We start from the raw sequence: 24,713 nt of genomic DNA on the forward strand, positions 1-24,713 counted from the left end.
ATATTATTCTGTATAAAGATAGACATTATCTGAGATTAATGGCTGTGAAAACAAATGCAGTCATTTCTGAAGAAGGGTCTAGGCCCGAAACGTCAGCCTTCCTGCTCCTCTGATGCTGCTTGGCCTGCTGTGTTCATCCAGCTCTACACCTTGTTATCTCAGATTCTCCAGCATCTGCAGTTCCTGCTATCTCATATCAAATGAGTCCTTGTCTTTCCAAATGCTGGAAGATCCTGTCTCTCAGAATCCCCTGAAACAACGTGCCCACCGTGGACATTAAGCTCACTGGTCTGTAGTTTCCAGGCATTTCCCTGCAGACTTTCTTAAATAATGACACACTATTAGCCACTCTCAAATCTTCTGACACTTCACCCGTAGCTGTTGATGATACAAATATCTCCACTAGGGCCCCGCAATTTCCTCCCTAGCCTCTCACAAAGACCTGGGACACACTTCATCAGGTCCCGGGAATTTACTTTACTTAATGCGTTTTAAGACTTCCAGCACCTCTTCTTCTATAATGTGGACACTCTTCAAGACATCACTATTTATTTCCCCAAGTTCTCTAGCATCCATACCTTTCTCAATGGTAAATATTGACAAGAAATATTAATTTAGGATCTCACCCACCTCTTGTGGCTCTGCATGTAGATAACTTTATTGATCCTTAAGAGGGCCCATTCTCTCTCTAGTTACTCTCTTGTTCTTCATGTCTTTGTAGAATATCTTTGGATTCTCCTTTACCTTATCTACCAAAGCTATCTCGTGTGCCGTTTTAGCCCTCCTGATTTCTCGCTTAAGTGTACTCCGACACCGGCTGTACTCCTCAAGGAATTGACTTGATCCTGCTGCCTATACATGTCATATGCTCCTTCTTTTTCCTCACCAGGCTCTCAATAACTCTAGTCATCCATGGTTCCCTACTCCTGCCAGCCTTGTCCTTTACTATAACATGAACATGCTGGCCCTGAATCCTCATTAACTCACTTTTGAAAGCCTCCCAGTTACCAGATGTCCCTTTACCTGCAAACAGCCTCCCCCAATCAACTTTTGGAAGTTCCTGTCTGACACCATCAAAATTGGCCTTGTCCCAATTTAGAACTTTAACTTGTGGACCAAACCTATCTTTTTCCATAGCTATTTTAAAACTAATGGTATTATGGTCACAGATTCCAAAGTGCTTCCCTACTAACACTTCCATCACTTGCCCTGCCTTAATTCCCAACAGCAGGTCAAGTATTGCCCCTTCTGTAATAAGGCTATCCACATACTGCATAAGAAATTCTTGCTGAACATTGCTAACAACTTTCTCTCCATCCAACCCCTTAACAATATAGCAAGACCAGTTGATGTTGGGAAAGTTAAAATCCCCTACTATTAAAACCCTATTATTCATGCAGTGATCTGTGATCTCCTTACATAGTTGCTCCTCAATCTCCTGCTAACTACTGGGGTTTGAGGGGGGGGAGTTCGGTGGAGGGGCCTATACTACAATGCTATCAAAACTTGCCCTTTTTATTTCTCAGTTCTACCCATATAGACTGTGAACAAACCCTGAAGAATGTTCTCTCAATACTGATGTGATGTTCTCCCTCATCAAAAATGCAACTTCCTTGCCTCCCCTTCTATTCCTTGTTATAGCATGCGTACCCTGGAACATTGAGCTGCCAGTCTTGTCCCTCCCTCAGCCATGTTTCTGTAATAGCTATAATATCCCAGTTCCAACAAACCATCCATGCACTGAGTTCATTTGCCTTACCTGTCAGATGTCTTGCATTGAAATAAGTGCAGTTTAGTCCAGACTTCTCTGGCTTCCTGCTGTGCTCTCGCCTGCCCTGCCTGGTACTGGGATTACCAACACTGTCTTTCTATTTAACTTGCTCTCATTAACCTCTGTAATGTCCTCAACCTTCTCTTTTGTCTCCCTACTGCTTTGGATCCTAACCCCCCCAACCCCGCCAGTCTAGTTTAAACCCTCCTGAGTAGCTCTAGCCAATCTCACCAGGATATTGGTCTCCCTTTGGTTCAGACGCAACCTGCCCCTCTTGTACAAGTCACTTCTGCCCCAGAAGAGATCCTAATGATCCAAGAATCTGAATCCCTGCCCCCTGCACCAACTGTTGAGCCACACATTTATCTGCCAAATCCTCGTTTCCCTACTTTCATTAACACATGGCACCAGAAGTAGTCCAGAAATTACTACCCTTGAGGTCCTGCATTTTAACCTTCTATCTAAATCCCTATAATCACTCTTCAGGACCTCATCCCTTTTTCTTCTAATGTTGTTGGTACCAATATGTGCAATCACCTTTGCTGGTCACCCTCCCCTTTAAGAATTTTATGCAGCTGCTTAGACACTTTCTTGAGCCTTGCACCAGGGAGGCAACACACTATCCTGGAGTCTCGATTGTGGCCACAGAAATGCCTGTCTGTGCCCCTGACTAGCGAGTCTCCTACTATTAATACTCACTTGGACTTTGCCTGGCCTTGCTCTACACCAGAGCCAGGCATGGTACCACAGGCCTGGCTGCTGCTGTTGTACTCCCCTGAGAGGCTATACTTCCCAACAGTATCCAAAACGGTATGCCTGTTAGAGAAGGAAATAGCTGCAGGAGACCCCTGCACAAACTGCCCATCTCTCCCAGCAGTCATCCATCTACCTGACTGAACATGCAGTGTGACCTCTAACTAACTGGCGCTCTAACTGGTGTCTATCACACTGTCTGCATACTATATGTTCCTCAGTGTGTCCAACTGCCTCTCCACCTGAACAATGCAGTCTGTAAGAAGCTGCAGTCGGTCACACTTACTGCAAACATGGTCGGTAGGAACACTGGACTGCTCCCTGATCTCCCATGCCTGGCAGGAGGAGCACACCACTGCCCTAACTCCTGTCTCCACCCCTTTACACTAAGACAAAGAACAGAATCTTACCTGACTCTTACCTCATTGCTAATCGCCCTCCTCACTGAAGCCTGATATTCAACAAAGCCCACACTTAAACCTCCAGCAGCACTTCTTAAAATGGCCGCTTCGCTACAACTTGACTCCGTTTTGTGTATTCCTGGGCAGTCGCTGATGACTCCTACCAGAATCTTCCTCAGTCAGCAGGTCCCTCTGTGTTAATACTTTGCTGGTATGTCACTTTTAGGATTAAGTAATGAACAAAGTTACTTGATCATTTAACCAGGTTTCCTAAAAATAATTGGCGATCTCAAAGCTTTGAGCCTTTTTGAAAATTTACAGTCGCTTTTTGACTGTTTCTTTTTACTTAACCAACTTGGTCTCCATGTTGCCACTCTCCAAATTTGGATTTTGTTGCAGTTATGCCAGCACTTCAAAAATAACCTCTTTTTGGGGTCTCTGCCAATCTATTTCCAATGTCTTTTCCATATAGATCTAAGTAACTACAACTCAATTGTAAAAGGTAGAACCCATATTCTGATTGAAGGTCAGCGGGGTGGAGAGGCTGGAAATTAAATAAATATTAGTTAAGTCAGAGATGAGAACTTTTTTTCTCTGACGGCTGTTAGAATATGTAATTTTCTTCCTCAAAAAATGGTAAATAGACAAGGGAGTCCAGGGATATGGGGTGCTACAGGCTGGGATTATCCTCATGGGGAGATTACTAGAGCTATTGGGAGAGTTTAAACTAACTTGTCAGGGAATAGGAACATGAAGCAAATTCAGAATAAAAACAAATTTGGTTATTAGATGTACAATACTTCAAAATGGACAGCAGCAGAAGCAAGGCCTAGAATCAATCAATGTCAACTGACTGCACTCTGCCATGATGACACTATTCGCTCAACATTTGCATCAAGATAGGGGAATTGATGGCACAGGTCAAAGTAGAAAGGTATGGTTTAATTATTGTTATAAAGATGCGGCTGCAGAGTAATCAAGAATGGGAGTTCTGTCTTTAATGATATTTGACATTTCAAAAGGAAAGGCATAAAGGAAAATGATGTGCGGTTGTATTGATGATAATGGATGAGATCACTGTGTTAGTGAGGGGGATCCCTGTTTGAAAGAACAGGGTGTAGAAACTGGGTGGAGCTAAAAAACTGCAACAGGTAGCAAACTTCGGTAGTAATGGGTAATAGGCAACCAAACAGAAGTGATAATGTAAGTCATGGTATGAATCAGGAAATTTTAGGTGCATGTAGCATGGGGAATGCAATAATATTGGGTGACTTCAATCTACATATAAACTGAATAGCTATAATAAATACCAATGCTGCAGAGGAGGAATTACTAGAATGTGTTTAAGGTGGTTTGCTGGAGCCATATGTTGAGGAGCCAACTAGGATTGACTCCTAGTTGACTCATTTTAGACCTAGCATTATGCAGTGTGAAAGGACTAATTGAGAATCTTATCAAAAAAGAACCATTTCATGAGAGTAACCACAGTATGATAGAATTTTACACTGAGTTTGACAAAGGTGTAGTTCAATCTAAAACTAGGGCCTAAGTTCTAAGCAAAGGCAAATGCAAAGATATGAGGAGTAAGTTGGCTGTGTTGGATTGTGAAAATACATCAAAGATTTAGATGGCAGATTGGCAATGGCTAGTATTAAAGCATTAATGCTTGATTTTCTAAAAAAACCCTTAATTCGAGGCAAGAAATATCCAACAGGGAATGTGATAAAGTCATAGGTAACAGGAAGTTAAAAGTGGTGTGAAAAGCAGATGAACATACGAGTTATGAACAGAAGTAGGTATTCAGTCATCTAGCTTCCTGTGCCATTCAGTGAGATCATGGCTGATTTGTTAAATCAAAGGAGATTTTAAAAATTGTAAAAGAAAAATGGGAAACTTTAAAATTGGAAGAATTTTAATATTAAGCAAAAGAGGACAGATAAATTCATAAAAAGGGAGACCAGCAGGTGAATGTGAAATAACAAACATTAAAAGGGATTATAAGAGCTTCTAGATAGCCTAAAAAGGAAAAGATTAGCAAAGACAAATGTGGATCCATTAAAATCAGAGACAGAACAAATGTAATATGAAATGGGGAAATGGCAGTACTTTGCTTCTATCTTCATAACAGAAGATGCAAGAAGTCTCTCCAAAATATCTCCTCACTGCCAACGACTGATTTTCTTATTCTTAAACCATGTCCCCTAGTTTTAGTTTCCTTCCTCCTGGTATCCACTCTATCCAGCCCTCTCATGATCTTGTACTTGTACAGTATGTGTGTGGAACTGTAAGGAATTAGTAGAGAAGTAGCCTTCATGCTACACAAATACCAGGCAATCTAACTATTGCCCTGTGAAATTTAATGGCATTACCATCACCGAATCCTGCACTGTCAACATTCAGGGAGTTACCATTGATCAAAAACTGAACTGGAAAAGTCATATAAATACAAAGACTAAAAGAGCAGGCTTGAGGTTAGAAATCCTCACTGACCTCCCAAAGCCCGTTCACCAACTGCAAGGCACAAGTCAGGAGTGTGATAGAATACTTACCAATTCCCTAGCTGAGTGCAGCTCCAACAATTCTCAAAAACCTTCACAAAGCAGTCTGCTTGTTTGGTGCCACATTCACAAGCATCCACTCTCTCCACCATTGATGCTCAGTAGCAGCATTATATACCATCTACAAGATGCACTGCAGAAATTCACCACATCACTAAAGATCCTCAGACAACACCTTCCAAACCCACGACCACTTCCATCTAGAAGGACAAGGACAGCAGATATATGGGAACACCACCTTCAAGTTCCCCACCAAGCCACTCGCCATACTGACTTGGAAATATGTTGCTGCGTCAAAACTCAGATTTCCCTCCCTAAAGGCATTGTAGGTCCAGCTACAGCATATGGGATGCAGCTGTTCAGGAAGACAGCTTACCACCATCTACTTGAGAGCAACTAGAGATAAATAAATAAACATTTGCCTAGCCAGTGACGCCCATGTCCCAATGAATGATTGATTTTTTTTACAAAGTAGTATTGGAGAAATTAATGAGATTGAAAGTTGACAAATCCTTGAGACCTGATGACCTTCATCCTTGGAAGAAATGGCTACCGGATACATAAGTGATCATTTTTCAAAATTCTATTTATTGTGCAATGATACATGCGGATTGGAAGGTTACAGATTTAACCCCACTATTTAAGGTAGGAGGGAGCAACAAAACAGGCAACGATAGACCTGTCAGCATGACATCAGGGAAAATACAAGAACCTGTTATAAAGGATGTGATTAATAGAAGTTTTAAAAAAATCATTCTCCTTTGTTAGAATCAAAATGGATTTAGAAAGGGGAAATCATGTTTGGCAAACCTGAGAGTTAATCCAATGATGTTACTGACAAAGTCAATGAATAGAAACAAGCAGATGTGATATTTGGATTTTCAGAAGGCTTTTGATAAAATTGCTCACAGGAGATTAGTAAACAAAATCAAAGCACATGAATTGGGTGTAATATACTAGCATGAATTGAAGATTGGTTAACAGGCAGAAAGCAGAGAGTAGGATTAAATGGGTCATTGTCAGGTGGCTAGTCTGTGAGGCATGCAAGAATCTGATTCAGCCTAAGCTAATAACAATCTATATCAATGATTTTGATCTGTGGGCCAATTGTTATAATTCCAAATTAGCATATGATACAAATCTTGGTAGGAATGTGAGTTGAGAGAAGGATGCCAAGAGGCTTCAGTGGGATTTAAACAGGCTGAGTAAGTGGGCAAGAGCATGGCAGATGGAATTTTTTAAAAATTCATTTTTATGGGATATGGGTGTCGCTGGCTGGCCAGCATTTATTGCCCGTCCCTTGAGAAGGTGGTGGTGCTTCCATCTATCTGCTGTCCTTGTGATATGGTTTTAAAGGTGCTGTCTGAGGATCTTTGGTAAATTTCTGCCTTGCATCTTGTAGATAGTACACACTGCCGTTACTGAGCCTCAGAGGTAGAGGGAGTGGATGCTTGAGGATGTAGTGCCAGTCAAGTAGGTTCCTTTGTCTTGGATGGTGTCAAGCTTCTTATATGGTGGATAAGTACGAGTTACCCAGTTTGGTAGGAGCAACAAAGGTGCACAGTGTTTCTCTACACCGAGAGGTTGGAAAGTGTTGATGTTCAAAAGGATTTAGGTGTCTTTGTCTGTAAATCACTGATAGCTAGCAACAATTTGGAAGGCAAACAATATGTTACTCATTATCCTAAGAGGATTTGATATGGGAGGAAAGAAGTCTTGCTTCAATTGCATAAAATGCTATTGTGACTGCACTTGTAGTATTGTGTGCTGTTCTGATGTCCTTGTCCAAGAAGGCTATAATTCACATGGAGGAGTGATGCAGAGGCTCACGAGACTGATTCCTGGAATGGTGGACCTGTCCTGTGAGGAGAGGGGAGATTGGGGAGATTGGGCCTGTATTCTCTGGAGTTTAAAAGAATTAAAGGTAATCTGACAGAAACCAGAGCAATTCTTAAAGGAACAGGCACAGTATGTGCAGAAAATATATTTCCCTTGGTTGTATAATCTGGAACCAGTGGTAATATTCTTAGAATAAAAAGCAAGCCAGTTACGAATGGGATGAGGAGGAACAACTTCACTCAGAAGCTGGTAAATCTTTGGAATTCTGAATCCCAGAGATTGTGGAAACTCAGTCATTAAGTTCAAGACAAAGTTTGATAGATTTTCAGTTAGTAAAGACTTCAAGGCTTATAGGGATAGTGCAGAATTGTGGTGTTAAGGAAGATGATCAGCCATGGTCTGGATTGGTTGAGCAGGCTCATGAGGCTGAATGGCTTATTCCTGCTCCTATGTTCCTATGTCTGCTATGTCACTGAGGAGTTAATTGCATGGGTTTCTTGAGTCAAAGAAAAAGCAATGTTATTATCGATGAACCCTGAAGAACGTTAGGTCAGGAGTAAGCCATTCGAGCCTGCTTCACTGTTCAGTTTGATAATGGCTGATCTGGTCGTGATTTCAGCACAACTTCCCCGTCAATCTCCATAACCTTTCAGATGCTTGTCAATAAAAAAAACTGACATAGCCTTGAATAAATTAAAAGACACAGTTTTCACCACCTTCTGAGTAAGCGAATTCCATATTCTAGCAACCTTTTGGAAGAAAAAATATCTCCTCACTGCCAACGACTGATTTTCTTATTCTTAAACCATGTCCCCTAGTTTTAGTTTCCTTCCTCCTGGTATCCACTCTATCCAGCCTTTTCAAGAAGGTACCTCTCATTCTTTTAAATTTCAATGGATATGGGCCTAAGTTGTTCAGACTTTCTTCAAAGGATAAGCCCTTCATCTCAGGTGTGGGTTGAATAAACCTTCTCCAAACTGTTTTCAAAGCAATTACATATTTTTTTTCAAATAAGGAAAAGTAAACTGTGCACAATATGGTCTCAATAATGCCATGAAAGACTGCAGTAAAATGTCTCTATTCTTATGCTCCAGTCCCCTTGTAATAAACAATGATGTTAAATGTGTCTTCCTACTCTCTTCCTGCACCTACATGCCAACTTTGTGATTCATGTGCCTCAGATCCTTCTATACTACCGAATCCTGCAATTTCTCTTCGTTTAAACAGTGTACCACTTTTCTATTCTTCTTTCAAAAATGGACAAGTTCACATATTATGTTGTACATACCTATATTTTGTCCACTAATGTAACTTGTCTATCTTTTTCTTAGGCAGCCCTTTGGGATCAAGGATGACTTTCTTCCACTCGTACTATGGGTTCTGAGGTGACTAAATAGTTCAATGCTAGGTCTGTAAATCTTGCCACAGGTGGGATAAATGGTGTTTGCTGAAGAGGGTGGGTGAAATGCTCAGGTTTTCCCATGCTTCTTCCAATGTTTGCATTTGTTCTTCATCTGGGCCTGTTGGAATACTCTTGAATTGCTTGACTTCTTAGCAAATGTATCTTCTCTAAATTGGGCACTCATGGGCTAGAGATTTTCATGAGTTCACAGGGATGTTGCCCTTTTCTCAGAGAGAATTTGCAGGCATCCTTGAAAGTAGTTGCCCACCTGGTAACTTCTTACTGTAACAAATCTCAGAGTTGGGAGCTTGTTTTTGTAGTCCTGTGTTAGCCACCTAAAGCAGCTGACTGATTGTAACCAGTACCTCAGTACTGGGGATTTTGTCATGAGAAACGGCACTCATACTGGAGCACCTGACTTTCCAGTGGATTTGCAAAATGTTGTGGAGTTGTTGCTGGGTATGTTTTGCAAAGGATTTGGAATGTGTGCTGTACATGTTCCATGTTTTTGACATGTAAAGAACTGGTAACATTGCTGCCCTGTGGACCATGAACTTGATGTCGGGTTTGAAGTCTTTGTCATCAAACACTCTGTTCCTCAGACAGCAAATTGCTGTGTTGGCACACTGGAGGCAATGTTGAATTTCATTGTTGAGAGAAACCTCCCAAGGTATGGGAATTGATCCACATTGTCCAGTGGCTCACTATGGGTCTTGATTTCGAGGGACAGTGTTGTGTAGTTGGAGCAAGGTGGTAAGAACTTTTTACGACCAAGAACAGTTCCTCCCTATCTACACTATCCAGCCAGCTCATGATTTTGAAGCTTCCATCAATCTCCTCTTAGCCGCGTTTTCTTCAAGGAGAACAGTCCCAATTCTCCGATTTCTCCTCATAACTGCAGTTTCTCATCTGTCTTCTCGTCTCATCTCTATTTGATGCCCTTATTCAAAACATTGATTTAGATTATCAATAGTTGAGGACCAACTCTGATTCCTGTAACGCTTCAATAGTTAGAGCTTGTCAACTGGGAAATGACCCATTTATAATAAATGAAAGAAGATGCTGTAAATCATGAACAAAGACTGAAGTTGCTGGAAAAACTCAGCAGATCTCACAGCATCCGTGAAGAAAAATCAGAGTTAACGTTTCGGGTCTGGTGACCCTTCCTCAGAATGTTCTGAGGAAGGGTCACCAGCCCCAAAACGTTAACTCTGATTTAGCTTCATAGACTCCAGACTCGCTGAGCTTTTCCAGCAACTTCAGTTCATGATCCATTTATGCCTGCTCTCTGCTCCCTTCTCCCTGTTAGCTAACCAATCTTCTATCCATCTAATAGTTTACACCATGCGCTCTTACTTTTTACAGCAATTTTTATCAAATGACTTTCGAAAATCCAAGAACACCACATCTTCTGCTTTCCCTCTATCCACCAATGTTATTACTTCATAAAAAAAACTCTAATGGATCATTTAAACATGCTTTCGCTTGCACAAAGCTGTATTGTTTCTGCCTGAGCATATCTTAATTTTTGACATATCTTCCTATGACCTCTTAAACAATGGATTTTAGCATTTTGCCTATGTCAGGTATTTCAGGCGAACTGGCCTACAGTTTCTTGCCTTTAGGCCCAGTAGTTTTCCTAGTACCTTTTCCCTGGTGTTGGTGATAGTTTTAAGGTCATCCCTTCTAATTACCTCTTGATTTTAAATTATCTTTTGGAAGCTTTCCATCGTGATATCTTCAGATTCACCTTCTGGAGGATCAATGCTGATTTTAGTAACTATTTTCTGATGCAAGTACTTACTGTATGTTTTTACTTTAGTAGCGAGCTTTATTTCAAACTTTGCATTCTATCTCTTAATTATCTCTCATTTTTTGCTGTCTGTTGAAGTCTGCCCAATCCTGTGACCTAATCAAATCCTTAACATCCTGCTTAGCCATGGACGATGAATCCCTCTCATCAGCCTTTCTTTCTCAAGGTGTTGTCGGTTCGTGACAAACGACAACACCTCCCAGTTGCAAACCACTTCAACTCCCCCTCACACTCCTTGGGCGACATGTCCATCCTGGGCCTCCTCCATTCTCACAATGATGCCACCCAAAGGCTGGAGGAACAGCACCTCATATTCCACTTGGGAACCCTGCAGCCCATGGTCTCAATGTGGACTTCACAAGCTTCAAAATCTCCCCACCCCTGACCTCATCCCAAGACCAGCCCATTGCGTCCCCGCTTCCTTGACCTGTCTGTCTTTTCTCCCACTTATTCACTCCTCCCACCTCACTGACCAACTCCTACCCACACTTCCTACCTACTAGCCTCATCCCTGCCTCCTTGACATGTCTCTCTTCCCTCCCACCTACCCGCCCCTCCCTCCTCATTGACCAACCCCCATCCCAACTCCCTACCTACACTCACCTTTACTGGCTTCATCCCCGCCTTCTTGACCTGTTTGTCTTCTCTCCACCTATCTGCTCCTGTATCCACCTTCTATCATTGCCTCCCCCTCTCTATTTATTTCAGAGCCCCCTTCCCCTCCCACATTTCTGAAGAAGGGTCCAGACCCGAAACATCAGCTTTCCTGCTCCTCTGATGTTGCCTGGCCTGCTGTGTTCATCCAGCTCTACACCTTGTTACCTCAGACAACCCTTGCTTCATACCATGTGCAGGCCAAGTTGGCAAATACCACAAATAACCAGGAGTGGTGATCCCAGAATATGCCACAAGTTATTAAATATCTCCTTAAAAGCTGCCATTACCTTCTAGCCTAGTTTCCCATTTCGCATTACCTAACTCTGCATTGATATACTTATAGCTAGCTTTACTTGGAGAGGCAGTGATGTGTGGCAAAATCATTGAAATAGTAACCCAGAGACTCAGACTAATGGTCTTGGGACATGACCTCAAATCTCACCATGGCAGATGATGAAATTTGCACTTAGTATCATTTGAAATTTTAAAATAGCTGGTTACATTGACACTATTGGACTATTGTCAGAAAATTGTATCTGGTTCACTGTTGTCCTTTAGGGAATTAAATTTGCCATCCTTACCTGGTCTGGCTACATGTGACTCCAGATCCACAGAAGTGTTGTTGACTCTTAAATGTCCTTCTGAAATGCCCAGAGAGCTAATCCATTCAAGGGTAATTAGGAATGGGCAACAGCTGCCAGCATTGCCAGTGACACCCACATCCCATTTAGGAATAAAAAATATTAGTCAGAGAACATTTCTCATTAGCCAGGTCTCCATATCAAACTGAACATGAAATTATTTCATGTTTTGATCACTTTCATCTAGAGACACTATCACCACGAGGTGGTTGATTAATCCTGACTCATTGCTCATTACTAAATCTGGAGAAATGTGCTTCTTCGTTGTCAGTACAGTGTGGAGCTGGAGGAACACAGCAGGTTAGGCAGCATCAGAGGAGCAGGAAAGTCAACGTTTTGGGTTGGGACCCTGCATCAGGACTGATGAAGGGTCCCAACCCGAAACGTCAACTCTCGTGCTCCTCTGATGCTGCCTGGCCCGCTATGTTTCTCTAGCTCCACACTGTATTGACTCTGACTCCAGCGCCTGCAGTTCTTGCTATCTCCGACTGCTTCTTGGTTGGCTGTAGAAGGTACGCCTCTAAGAAGTTGTCCTGAAGACACTCGATGAACTAACTTTTCTCACAATCCAAATGCAGATTAATGCCACCCATGATTAATGCAGTATATTTTTTACATGCTTGATTTATTTCTTCCTGTATTCTCTGTCCCACAGTACACTAACTGTTAGGTGGCGTATATGATATTCCCATAAGGGCCCTCTTATCTTTACCACTTCTTATCCTTAGGCAAACTGATTCTACATCTTGACCTTTCAAGATTAGGTCATTTGTTAGGACTGAGTGAATGACATCCTTAATTAACAGAGCAACCTCATCACATTATCCTAGCTTTCTGTCATTTTGGTACGTCAAATACACTTCTACATTCAGGATCCATCCTTAGTTACTTTTCAGTCATAGATCTGAAATGCCTATTGGGTTATTCATATTAATCTCTATCTGTACAACAAGTTATTGTTTTCTTACAAATGCAATGTGCATTCAAAAAAACATCCTTATACTCTTTTTTATTCTTAAACTATTTTTACACTAACTGGCCTTATCTGTCGATACTATCTCAGGCATGTTCTGTTCCTTCCTGTCATACTGTGGTAATTATTGCCTGAATTGCACCCCTGCTGTATTGCTTTGTTGTTTCCCTTTACAAGCTCTCTATTCATGTAATCTCCACAGCACCCCCACCACCATAATTTAAAACTGCTTTCTCTTGCCCTAGTTATATTATTCACTAGAACTTTAGCCACAGTGTGGTTCAGTTGTAGGCAGTTCCAATGCAGAAACTCCCACTTTCCCCATAATTGATATCAACTCATTTTCCTCACGCTAATCTTTGAGCCAAACATCATCTTTCTAATCTTATTTACCCAATGTTTGTTTGCTGATAGCTCAGGTAATAATTCTGAGGCTATTACTTTTTAGGTTCTGCTTTTTAATTTAATCCCTTGCAATTGGTGCTCCATCAGGAGAACCTCTTTCCTGTGCTCCCCAAGTCTTCATATGGTACATGAACACTGGATCCTTCCCTCTCACTGCAAGTACCTCTGCAATCCAGAGCAAATGTCCCATATACCCCTGAATGTGCTGTGCCTTACAAGCACTACATTCCTATCAACTTCCCGTAAATGTTTTCCTGTACCATAGTGCTGTGATCATGCCCTACAGACTATCCTTTCCTCTAAAAAGGCTGCAAGAACCTTGAACCAGTTGGACTGTTACAAGGGCTGAGGCCTTTTGCTTCCTCAGTCCTGATATTTGCCTGGCTCATGGTTGCACTGTCCTTTTCCTGACAAATCAGAAGACTCTATCCTATGGGATGTGACTGCCTGATAGACTCACAGAGGTATACAGCATGGAAGTAGGCCCATCAGCCCAACTTGTCTATGTTGACCAGGTTTCCTAAGCTGAATTAGTCCCATTTGCCTGCATTTGGCCCATATCCCTCTAAAACTTTCCTATCTAGGTACCTGTCCAAATGTCTTTTAAATGTTGTAACTGTACCCGTCTCTGGCAGCTCGTTCCATATATGCACCATCTGCTGTATGAAAAAGTTGCCCCTCAGGTCCCTTTTTATATCTTTCCCCTCTTACCCTAAACCTATGCCCTCTAGTTTTGGACTCCCCTAATCTGGGGAAAGACCTTGAATATTCACCTTATCCATGCCCCCCTAGACTTTATAAACCTTTACAAGGTCACCTCTCAGCCTTCTATGTTCCAGAGAGAAAAATCTTAGCCTATCCTTATAACTCAAACCTTCTAGTCCTGGGAACATCCTTGTAAATCTTCTTTACACCATTTATAGTTTAATAATAATCTTCTTCCTCTAGCAGTGTGACCATAATTGTCTGCAGTTCTCCAAATGTAGCCTTACCAATGTCTTGTACAGCTATAACATGATTTCCCAACTCCTGTACTCAGTGCTCTGACTGATGAAGGCACACATGCTAGACGCCTTCTTTACCACCCTGTCTACCTCTGACATCACATTCAGGAAACTATGTACCTATACCACCATGTCTGTCTGTTCGACAACACACCCCAGGACCCTATCATTAACTGTGTAAGTCCTGCCCCGGTTTGTCTCACCAAAATGTAACACCTCACATTTATCTGTATAAAACTCCGTCTGCCATTCCTCGTGGATGTACTATTAGATAACCTTCTTCACTGTCCACTATACCACCAATTTTGGTGTCATCCGCAAATTTACTAACCATGCCTTTTATATTCTCATTCAAATTGTTTTATATAAATGAAGAATAACAGTGGACCCAACACTGATCTTTGTAGAGATAATAGGAACTGCCGATGCTGGAGTCTGAAATAACAAGGTGAGGAGCTGGATGAACATAGCAGGCCAGGTAGCATCAGAGGAGCAGGAAAGCTGACGTTTTGGGTCTGGACCCTTATTTAGAAATGCAGCACACCGCTGGTCACAGGCCTCCAGTCTGAAAAGCAACCCTATACTGCCACCCTCTGTCTCCTACCATCAAGGCAATTTTGTATCCAATTGCCTCCTGGAATAAAATGTCGAGGTAACGTTCCCTTTCCCTGATGCAGTGTCTATAACTTTTTCTCTGGCTCAAAGTTTATGAGCTAATGTGCTGCTGACTTGTTTGCCCTGGATTAAATTGGCATCCAGATCCTGAAGTTACCTGAAATGCAATTTTTTGTCTTAATTAACTAATTTTTAATTAATAAACCCTACCACTCTCAATAATGTTATTATCACTAATATTTTAAATACTAGTAAAACCTATCAATTGCTAATACATTTCTCAAGCTTTCAAAGATGTGAGCAAAATGCCAACCAACCAATGTTTACCTGTTTCCCGGTGGTGTTGTCATTTAGTTTTCTCAAAATGCAGTTGGGATTTCACAGAGCCAAATCCTGCCAGTTTTCTGTCTCATCTCATGCAGCTTTTCAACTCCTGCTCTCCAGGCGGCTGACAAAGTTAGAAAATTAAAAAGAAGAGCACTTCCCAACCCTCTTCGTCACTCTTCCTTGCTTACCAGACTTCTGGGTTTACAATCTGTCTTAAGCTGTACTCAATGCAGCAAAATAATAAAGAACCAACATCAAGCACACTGACACACAGAGTGTCAAAATGGTATAGTTTTCTGTACAAAGGTAAGATTAAAGGAATATGTGTTCTTGAGGCATAAAGTTTTAACCTGAGATCTTGGTTGTTTAATTAATGTGAATGATCAGCAGCAGTGAATATTTCAATTGTCTTTTCAATTCTAGATGTCCTGATGTTTCTTTTTAGTTTGCGCTCAATCACTGGTCACTTCTCCTTGAGAGGCCAAGAGAGCACTTGCTCCAGCTGATCCTAGACCTGCAGTCAGAAATCCATATCCCTGATGAAAACAGTTCTTTGAAATACAAACTGATTTGTATTTTTCCATGTCTGAGTTTGTTTTTTCTAAGGTAGGTAATTGAAGGCAATGTGTTTCATCTCCAATATGTGAAAGTTATTGTACAGGTGTAAATCAAAAAAGGAGATGGAGGCGTTTACATACTTCTAGATGAACTAGCTTCAGTGCCCTGTTGATAAAACACTAATTTGTGTTCAGATGATTTTGTTTATTCAATATTGGTTTCATGAAACCTGGCTCGCCTGTGCAGTTATGGTATTATTGTGGCTATCGGACAATAGAATTGGAAAGTTAATTGTCCATATTTTATAATGGATACTGATGAAAATGAAGAAGGGAGTAGAAGCAGGAAAAAGGAATGACACTAAGGAAGAGAGACTGATTTTATAAATTGCAGGATGTAAAGGGAAAAATATCAAAAGAAAGGCTTTTTATTATTCATTCATGGAATGTGATTATCATTGGCTATTCAGCATTTATTGCATGTTCCTAGTTGCTTTTGAGAAGATGATAGTGAGCTGCATGTTTAAACTTCTGCAGGTCATGTGCTATAGGTAGACACACAATGCTATTAGGGAGGGTGTTCCAGCGACAGAAGGAACAATGATATATTTCCAAGTCAGAATGGTGAGTGGCTTGGAGGGGAATTTGCAGATGGTGGTGTTCCCATGTATCTGCTGCCCTTATCCTTATGGATCAAAGTGGTTGTGAGTTTAGAAGGTATTGTCTAAGGATTTTTGGTGAGCTTCTGCAGTGCATCTTGTAGACTGAACACACCACTGCTACTGAGAGTCAGTGGTAGAGGGAATGGATGTTTGTAGTTGTGCCAATTTCATGGGTTGCTTTGTCCTGGATGGTGTCAAGCTTCTTGAGTGATGTTGGAGCTGCTCCCATCCAGGCAACCGGGGAGTATTTCATCACACTCCTTACTTGTGCCTTGTGAAATGATGGACTGGCTTTGGGGAGTCAAGAGGTAAGTTACTTTCCACAGAATTACTAGCCACTGACCTACTATTGTAGCCACTATTTATATGTGAGTTCATTTGAGTTTCTGGTCAATGATAACCCCCAGAACGTTGATAGTGGGGAATTCAGTGATGGTAGCACCACTGACTGTCAAGGGGCGGTGGGTAGATTGTCCCACAGTGGAAATGACCATTGCCTGATGTTTATGTTGTGCAAATGTCACTTGTCACTTGTTGGCCCAAGCCTGGATATTGTCCAGATCTTGTTGCATTTGAACATGGGCTGCTTCAATATCTGAGGAGTTGCGAATAGTGCTGAACATTGTGCAATCATCAGCAAATATCCCTACTCGTGATCTTATGATGGAGGGAACGTCATTGATGAAGCAGCTGATGATGGTAGGGCCTAGGACACTACCCTGAGGAACTCCTGCAGACATGTCCTAGAGCTAAAATAACTGACCTCCAACAACCACGACCATCTTCCTTTGTGTCAGGTATGACTCCAACCACCAGAGAGTTTACTTCTCGATACCCATTGATTCCAGTTTTGCTAAGACTTCTTGATGACTGGACTGAACTGAATGCAGCCTTGATGTTGAGGGCTGTCACTGTCACCTCACCTCTGGAATTCAGCTCTTTTGTCCATGTTTGAACCAAGGTTGAATGTGGTCAGGAGCTGAGTGGTCCTGGCAGAACCCAAACTGGGCGTCACTGAGCAGGTTATTGCTGAGCAGATGCTGCTTCATTGCACTGTTGATGATACCTTCCATCACTTTACTGATGATCGAGAGTAGACTGATGGGGCTGTAATTGGCCAGGTTGTATACTTTTTGTGTACAGGACATACCTGGGCAATTTTCCACATTGTTGGGTAGATGCTAGTGTTGTAACTATACTGGAAGACCTTGGCTAGGGGAGCGGTAAGTTCTGGAGCACAAATCTCCAGTACTGTTGCTTCCAACTGACCCTTGATATCACGTGGAGTAAATCAAATAGGCTGAAGACTAGTGTCTGTGATTCTGGTGACCACTGGAGCAGGCCAGTATGGATCATCCACTTAGCACTTCTTGCTGAAGATTTCTGTGAATATTTCAGCCTTTTTTTTACACTGATGTGCTAGGCTCTTCTATTGCTGAGGATGGGGATATTTGTGGAAGCCCCCCTCCTCCAGTGAGTTGTTTAATTGGCCACCACCATTAATGTCTGGAATTGGCAGGATTGCAGAGCTTAGATCTGATCTATTGCTGTAGGATCACTTAGCTCTGTCTATTAGTAGCTGTTTTGGCTGTTTGGCATGCAAGTAATCCTGTTTGGTAGCTTCACAGGTTGACACCTCATTTTTAGGCATACTTAGTGCTACTCCTGGCATGCCCTCTTGCAGTCTCTGTTGAACCAGGGTTGATCCACTGACTTGATGGTAATGGTTGAGTGCGGGATATCCTGGGCCAAGAGGTTGAAGATTGTGTTGGAAATTCTACTGCTCTTGCTGGCCCACAGTGCCTGAAGGATGGCCAGTCTTGAGATGCTAGGTCTGTTTGAAGTCTGTCCCATTGAGCATGGTGATAGTGCCGCATATCACGAAGGAGCGTATTCTCAGTGTGAAGATGGGACTTCATCTCCACAAGGTCTGTGTGGTGGCCTCTCTTACCGATACTGTCATGGACAGATGCATGTGCAGCCAGCAGTTTGGTAAGGATGAGGTCAAGGTTTGAATGGTGAAGAATTTGTCAAATGTGTTCAAGGAAATTTTCTTTATCAATATGTGGATGCTCCTACTGGAGAAGGAGCGAAACTAGACCTTCTTTTGCGCAATAAGGCAGGGCAGGTGACTGAAGTAAAAGTGGGGGAACACTTTGGGTCTAGCAATCATATTTCTATTAGTTTCAAAATGGTTATGGAAAAGAGTAAGCCTTCTATAAAAGTTAAAGTTTTTAATTGGCATAAGGCAAATTTTAATGTTTTAAAAGTTGATTGGAGTAGACTGTTTGCAGGTAAAAGAATATCTAACAAGTGGGAGGCTTTCAAGAGTGTGATGACACGAGTTCAGAGACATGATGTTCCTGTTGGAGTGAAGGATAAGGCTGGTAAGATTAAGGAACAATGAATGAATATTGAGGTTCTAGTCAAGAATAAAAGAGAATTTTATTTTAGTTATAGACAACTTGGTTCAATTGAATCGCATAAGAATGCCCTTACATTCTTTATATTGATTAAGAGAGAAATCAGGAAAGCAAAGAGGGGATATGAGATGGCATTGACAGATAAGATAAAGGATAATCCAAAGAGATTCTACAAATACATGAAGAGCAAGAGGGTAACTAGAGAGATGGTAGGGCCTCTTAGAGATCAAGGAGGTCGTCTTTGTCTTGAACCCCAGGAGATGAGAGAAATACTAAATGAATATTTTGCGTCACCTTTTACTGTGGAGAAAGAAATGCAGTCTAGAGAATGCAGAGAAATAAACTTTGATGTTTTAAAAACAGTTCATATTACAGAAGATGAAGTTTGGGAGTCGTACAGAATATAAAAGTGGATAAATCTGTGGTACCCGATCTAATGCATCCCAGAAAATTGTGCGAAATAAAGGAGGAAATTATAAGACTCCTTGGAGAAGTATTTGCAACATCTATTAGTACAGGTGAGGTCTCTTATGACTGGAGGGTGGCTAAAGTTGTACCTTTGTTTAAGAAAGGTTGTAAGTAGAAACCGGGGAACTATAGACCTGTTGAGTTTTACTTTGGTTGTGGGTAAGTTGTTGGATTTGATTATAAAAGATAGGATTTATGGACATTTAGAGAGGCAAAAATTGATTAGGGATAGTTAGCATGGTTTTGTGTGAGGAATTGAATTGATTGAGTTTTTTTGACAAAGTTGTCAAAAAGTTAGATGATGGCAGAGCAGTAGATGTTATTTATTTGGATTTTAGTAAAGCATTTGACAAGGTTTTGCATGGTATGCTAATTAGTAAAGTTAGGTCACGTGGGATTCAGGGTGAGCTTGCCAATTGCATACATAGTTGGCTTAATAGTAGGAGACAGAGAGTAATGGTGGAGGGTTGCTTTTCGGACTGGAGATCTGTGACCAGTGGTGTTTCACAGGGATTTGTTCTGTGTCCTGTTTTGCTTGTCATTTATATAAATGAATGGGATGAGAATATAGAAGGCATGGTTAGTAAGTTTGTGGATGACATCAAAATTGGCAGCTTAGTAAATAGTGAAGAAGGTTTTCTATGATTAAAAAGGGATCTTGATCAAATGGGTCAATGGGCTGAAAAATGACAGATGGAGTTCAATCTGAATAAATGTGAGGTATTGCATTTTGGTACAACAACAAGGGTAGAGTTTATACAATTAGTGGTAGGGCCTTGGGCAGAATTGTAGAACAGAGGGACCCAGGGGTGCACATACATAATTCTTTGAAGTTGCGTCACATATAGATGGGGTGATTAAAAGGCTTTTGGCACGCTTGCCTTCATTGCTTAGTCCTTTGAGTGTAGGAGTTGGGAAGTCATGTTGAAGTTGTACAGGACATTGATGAGGCTTCTTCTGGAATACTGTGTCCAGTTCTGGTTGCCCAGTTATGGGAAGGATATTATCAAGCATAAGAGGGTTCAGAAGAGATTTACCTGGATGTTGCCAGGTATGGAAGGTTTGAGTTATAAAGAAAGGCTGGATAGGCTGGGACTTTTTTTAACTGGAGCATAGTAGGTTGAGAGGCGACCTGACAGAAGTTTATAAAATAATGAGAGGTATAGATAGAGTTAATGGTAGTGTCTTTTCCCTAGGATGGGGAATTTCAAGACTAAGGGGCACATTTTTAAGGTGAGAGGAGAGAGATTTAAAAAAAGACACAAGAGGCAATTTTTTTACACAGAGGGTGGTTTGCACGTGGAATGAACTTCCTGAGGAAGTGGTGGATGTGGGTACAATTACAATGTTTAAAAGACATTTGGATAGATACATGAATAGGAAAGGTTTGGAAGGATATGGGCCAGGAGCAGGCAGGTCGGACTAGTTTAGTTCACATGGACTGGTTGGACCGAAGATTCTGTTTCCATGCTGTATGACTCTAATGACTCTAAGTGATCATAACTCTATTAGTTTTAAAATAGTTATAGAAAAGGATAAATCTGATTGAAAACTTAATGCTCTAAATTGGAGTAAGTCCAATTTTGATGGTCTTAGACAGGAACTTTCAAAAGTTGATTGGGGGAAGCTTACTGGCAGGTTGGGCAGTTGGAGGCCTTTAAAAACTAGAGTTCAGACATAGTATGTTCCTGGTAGGTGTCGGAAATGCTGGGTGACTAGAGAAATTCAGGCTGTGATCAAGAAAAAGGAGGAGTCATATGTCGGGTATTGACAACTGGGATCAAGCGAATCTCTAGAGGAGTAGAAGGGCAGTAGGAGTGGGCTCGAAGGAAATCAGGAGGGCGGAAAGGGGACATGCGATAGCTTTGGCAATAGAATTAAGGAGAACGCAAAGAGATTAAGGGCAAAAGAGTAACTAGGGAGAGAATACGGCTCCTTAAAGATCAGAGGAGCAGGAAAACTGATGTTTCGGGTCTGGACCCTTCTTGAGAGGGGTCCAGACCCGAAATGTCAGCTTTCCTGCTCCCCTGATGCTGCTTGGCCTGCCATGTTCATCCAGCTCTACACCTTGTTATCTCAGATTCTCCAGCATCGGCAGTTCCTACTATGTCTGAATCAGCTGCTATGTTTACATGTGTAACAACAGCCCCAGCACTTCTTTGTATGTCACCCAGTCTCAAGCATTTTATAGCGATGTGTTATGATTCTGTAATCAATACCAAGCCTTTTTTTGAATGGTTGAAGGAGAGTGAGGAAATCTAAACAGTATTTCAAATTTCACAATGCTATATTTATACTTTTATTTTCAAATTGTTTGTGTCAGAGGCTTTGTATTGTCATGCAGGTGAGAAAAATGTATAACTTTCATAAGTTGTGCCTTCAGTATACAATTAATTTAGTACAGTGTGTATTATTAGATCCATTCATGAGATTTAGGAGTTGTTGACCAGGCCAAAATTCAGCTTTGTGAAGTTGTTGCTGAGAATCCTTGATGGTTCAATGGCTTAGGCTGTTACCAAGAACAATTAAGCAATATCTGGGTCTGGAGGCAGGTATAGGCCAGACAAAGTGAAGCTGTTGAATTTCCTTTCATATAAGAACATGAATCAATAAATAAGTTTTTGGTGCCAATCTGGTAGACACATGATGAAACTACTAATATTGGATTTTCATTTTAGTTCTTATTTTTTTGATGTCAAAACAAATTGCAGCTGTATAAAATCTGTATGTGACATTAAAATGCAAGAATGAGGAAAAATGAGGATACAATTAAGAGTTTGGAAAAACATTATTTATGCAGTTGGTAAAACAAATGTCACTGCACACTGAGGTTGTATGCTTGAAATCAAGTCCTATTATTCGCAGAGTTGTCATAAATGTGTAGGATTTAGTCAAACTATCCAAAGTCCCCAATTAACTTGACTAATAAGCTCAGGTTAAAAAAAAACTCACCAGGTTTTTGTCCTGAAGAAAATAATTGTTAATTATGGATTGTCTTTAATCAATGGCAGTTAGGAAATATGAATTATTATATCTCCTTAACTTAAACATGGTGCTTTCTTAAATTTCCCCCTTCACAAACAGGTATACAAAGACAGACATGACATGTATATAAAGGGTGGGAAAAAGAAACACAATTTTATAGCACCAGCTTGGACCATGGAATTCAATGAGTTAGTTTATTTCCTTTTCCTTCAGTTCTTTTTTGTTCTTGCTGGAGACACAAGGTTATTTGCACATTGATGCTGTTCTTTGTTCATTGGCTAAGAATTTGTCCTTTCATTGTCTTTGAAGGTATTTTATTCTTTCCTTAACAGGCAATTTGCAGAGAAAGCTCAGTGGAAGACAGCTACCTGTCTGTTACTGGAAACTTTTATACCTCTACACAATACAGAAAGACAGGCACACATTTTTTTTACACTTTTCTTTGCAGGCTGGGCAGTTCTCTGCTGTACTTCTCCAGACTGTGCTCACCTGGTCAAGAGTAAATCATAGTGTGCAGTCAAGCAGCTTCATGATGTATGCTTTTGCTCTCACTGTTCCAGGGAAAATACAAAATTATATATAACTCAGGATGTTGTTGAATAATCATGATTTTTAAAACTACAACCATCTCAGCAAATTCTCCTGGGTTTAAAGCAATGTCTTCCTTTTTAGGTCTATTTTGCTTTTTTTTTCCACTCAAGAAACTTTGTAATTTGATTCTGGTGAGCTGCATTTTTATTGCTACTAGGTACAGCTGCATGTTCAAAAGAATTTTTAAAAATTTGCTGTGGCTATTGAGGGGATTAAAAAGAAGGCAGCTGATTCTCTCCTCCTTACCTGTTCATAGCATGTCATTCTGTCTTAATCTCTACTGGACAATTTTCATTTCATCTAACTACTCATTTCAGTCCCTCTGTTATAATTCCCACCCAATTACTGAATACACTTCTCGTATATTACTTTCCAATGTAAATTCTGGATTATCAACATAACTAATTATAGCACTTTGTCTTTTTTCAGCTCCAGAAGTTCTCAGTGCCCATCAGTATACCCAACAGTGTGACACGTGGAGCATTGGTGTCATTATGTATACATTGTAAGCAACATTTTGAAGGGAAATAAATGTAAATGCATTCATAGTGTGATTAGATATGCATTTTTATATTTCCTGAGTTGAAAAGGCTCATCAGTAATTCATCGGCTAACTGAGAGACATTTCAGAAAAAACCCTAAATCATTTCAAAATATATTAGATGTATTTGAAACCTTTGAGAAAATTGCTGACATGCCCGAAAACATCACAATTGGTAATAATATAGGTTGAAGATATCAAGAAGTTTATTTCAGAACTGTTGCGATTTAGAGAGATGTAAATGGTTAGGAGATAGATTAATATTTCTTGTATTTCTATTTTACCTTTTGTAGCCAAATTCTACTTTTCTTTTCTGCTCTTCCCCCACTTCCATTTATTTTACTATGCCCAGTTTTGTCATTTTTGTCTAGCCTGAGTCTGCTACATTTTTATAACAAGCATGGTTCTGAGGCCTTTTATTGTTTTAATAGCCCAGTTCTATTGTCTTATTTTCTTGCAGATTGATTTTCCTATTCCTTTCTTTTCTTTGAATTACTATTTAATTGTCCGGTTGCCAGTGCATCTTGTTTTAAAATGATTATTTTTGATTATCACTTGATTTTTAAGCCACATTGTCCAATATGAATTTCTACTGCACAACATATTTACAGAATTTCTCTTCTGTGCATTTTTCCCTTTTTCTGAACTCTCTTTCCCTGCTGTATTGTTCAATTTCCAAACCTTGTCCTTTTTAACCTTCACTCGTCACACCAAAAGCATTCTGATTTCTTTACTGCTCCAGTCCACTCTTGTTTCAACCTCCGGAATACTTGGAACTCCCATTACCTTCGGCATCCCCATCTCATTTAGTGCTCTTCCCTTTACCCTTCAATATTTTGCCCATTGCCCAGTAGGATCCCTCAGAGGGGCAACATGATTGTGACCGCTCTATGGTTGTGGACTGGTCCCAACATTTGGAAGGATTGAATTAGAATTTTCAGAGCGATCTCTGCCAATGTTGAATACTTTTTATTGTGATTACTTCCAGAATATGTGTGTAGGTTTTGCCAGTCTCGTTTATCTTGACACACTTTGGTATTTAAGAAAAATGAATAGTTTTTATTTGGAAGTTTAATTGAAACCTACTGAAATTATAGTTGTATTTTTTTTTCAAAACCGTAACTAAAATTACGATGGGTTGATTTCAATTGAAAAAAATCTTTTATAGTTCTAACATAAAAGCTGCAGGTGTATAATTAACACAACCTGTCATTTCTAGAGGTTTCTTTTCCTCTTCAAATCCTTTCGAAGCACAATCAAGCATTTGTGATCCCTAAATGCTACTTACGCATATGATCAGAATATAGGATCTTTCAGCTATGAGCAA

The 24,713-nt window shown here is 40.6% G+C and overlaps 1 protein-coding gene across 6 annotated transcripts in view; it reads left to right on the plus strand.

Annotated features, from left to right (window-relative positions):
- The window catches only part of stk33 (serine/threonine kinase 33), a 193,813-nt gene that overhangs the window by 124,811 nt on the left and 44,289 nt on the right, over positions 1 to 24,713 (plus strand). For all 6 annotated transcript variants that reach the window (XM_048607322.1, XM_048607326.1, XM_048607324.1 and 3 more), the window contains one exon: positions 23,275 to 23,350. In XM_048607322.1, the coding sequence (XP_048463279.1) occupies positions 23,275 to 23,350 (76 nt within the window). The remainder of the gene's footprint in view (positions 1 to 23,274; positions 23,351 to 24,713) is intronic.

Source organism: Rhincodon typus, chromosome 17 (genome assembly GCF_021869965.1).
Source record: "Rhincodon typus isolate 14 chromosome 17, sRhiTyp1.1, whole genome shotgun sequence".
Classification (NCBI taxonomy): Eukaryota; Metazoa; Chordata; class Chondrichthyes; order Orectolobiformes; family Rhincodontidae; genus Rhincodon; species Rhincodon typus.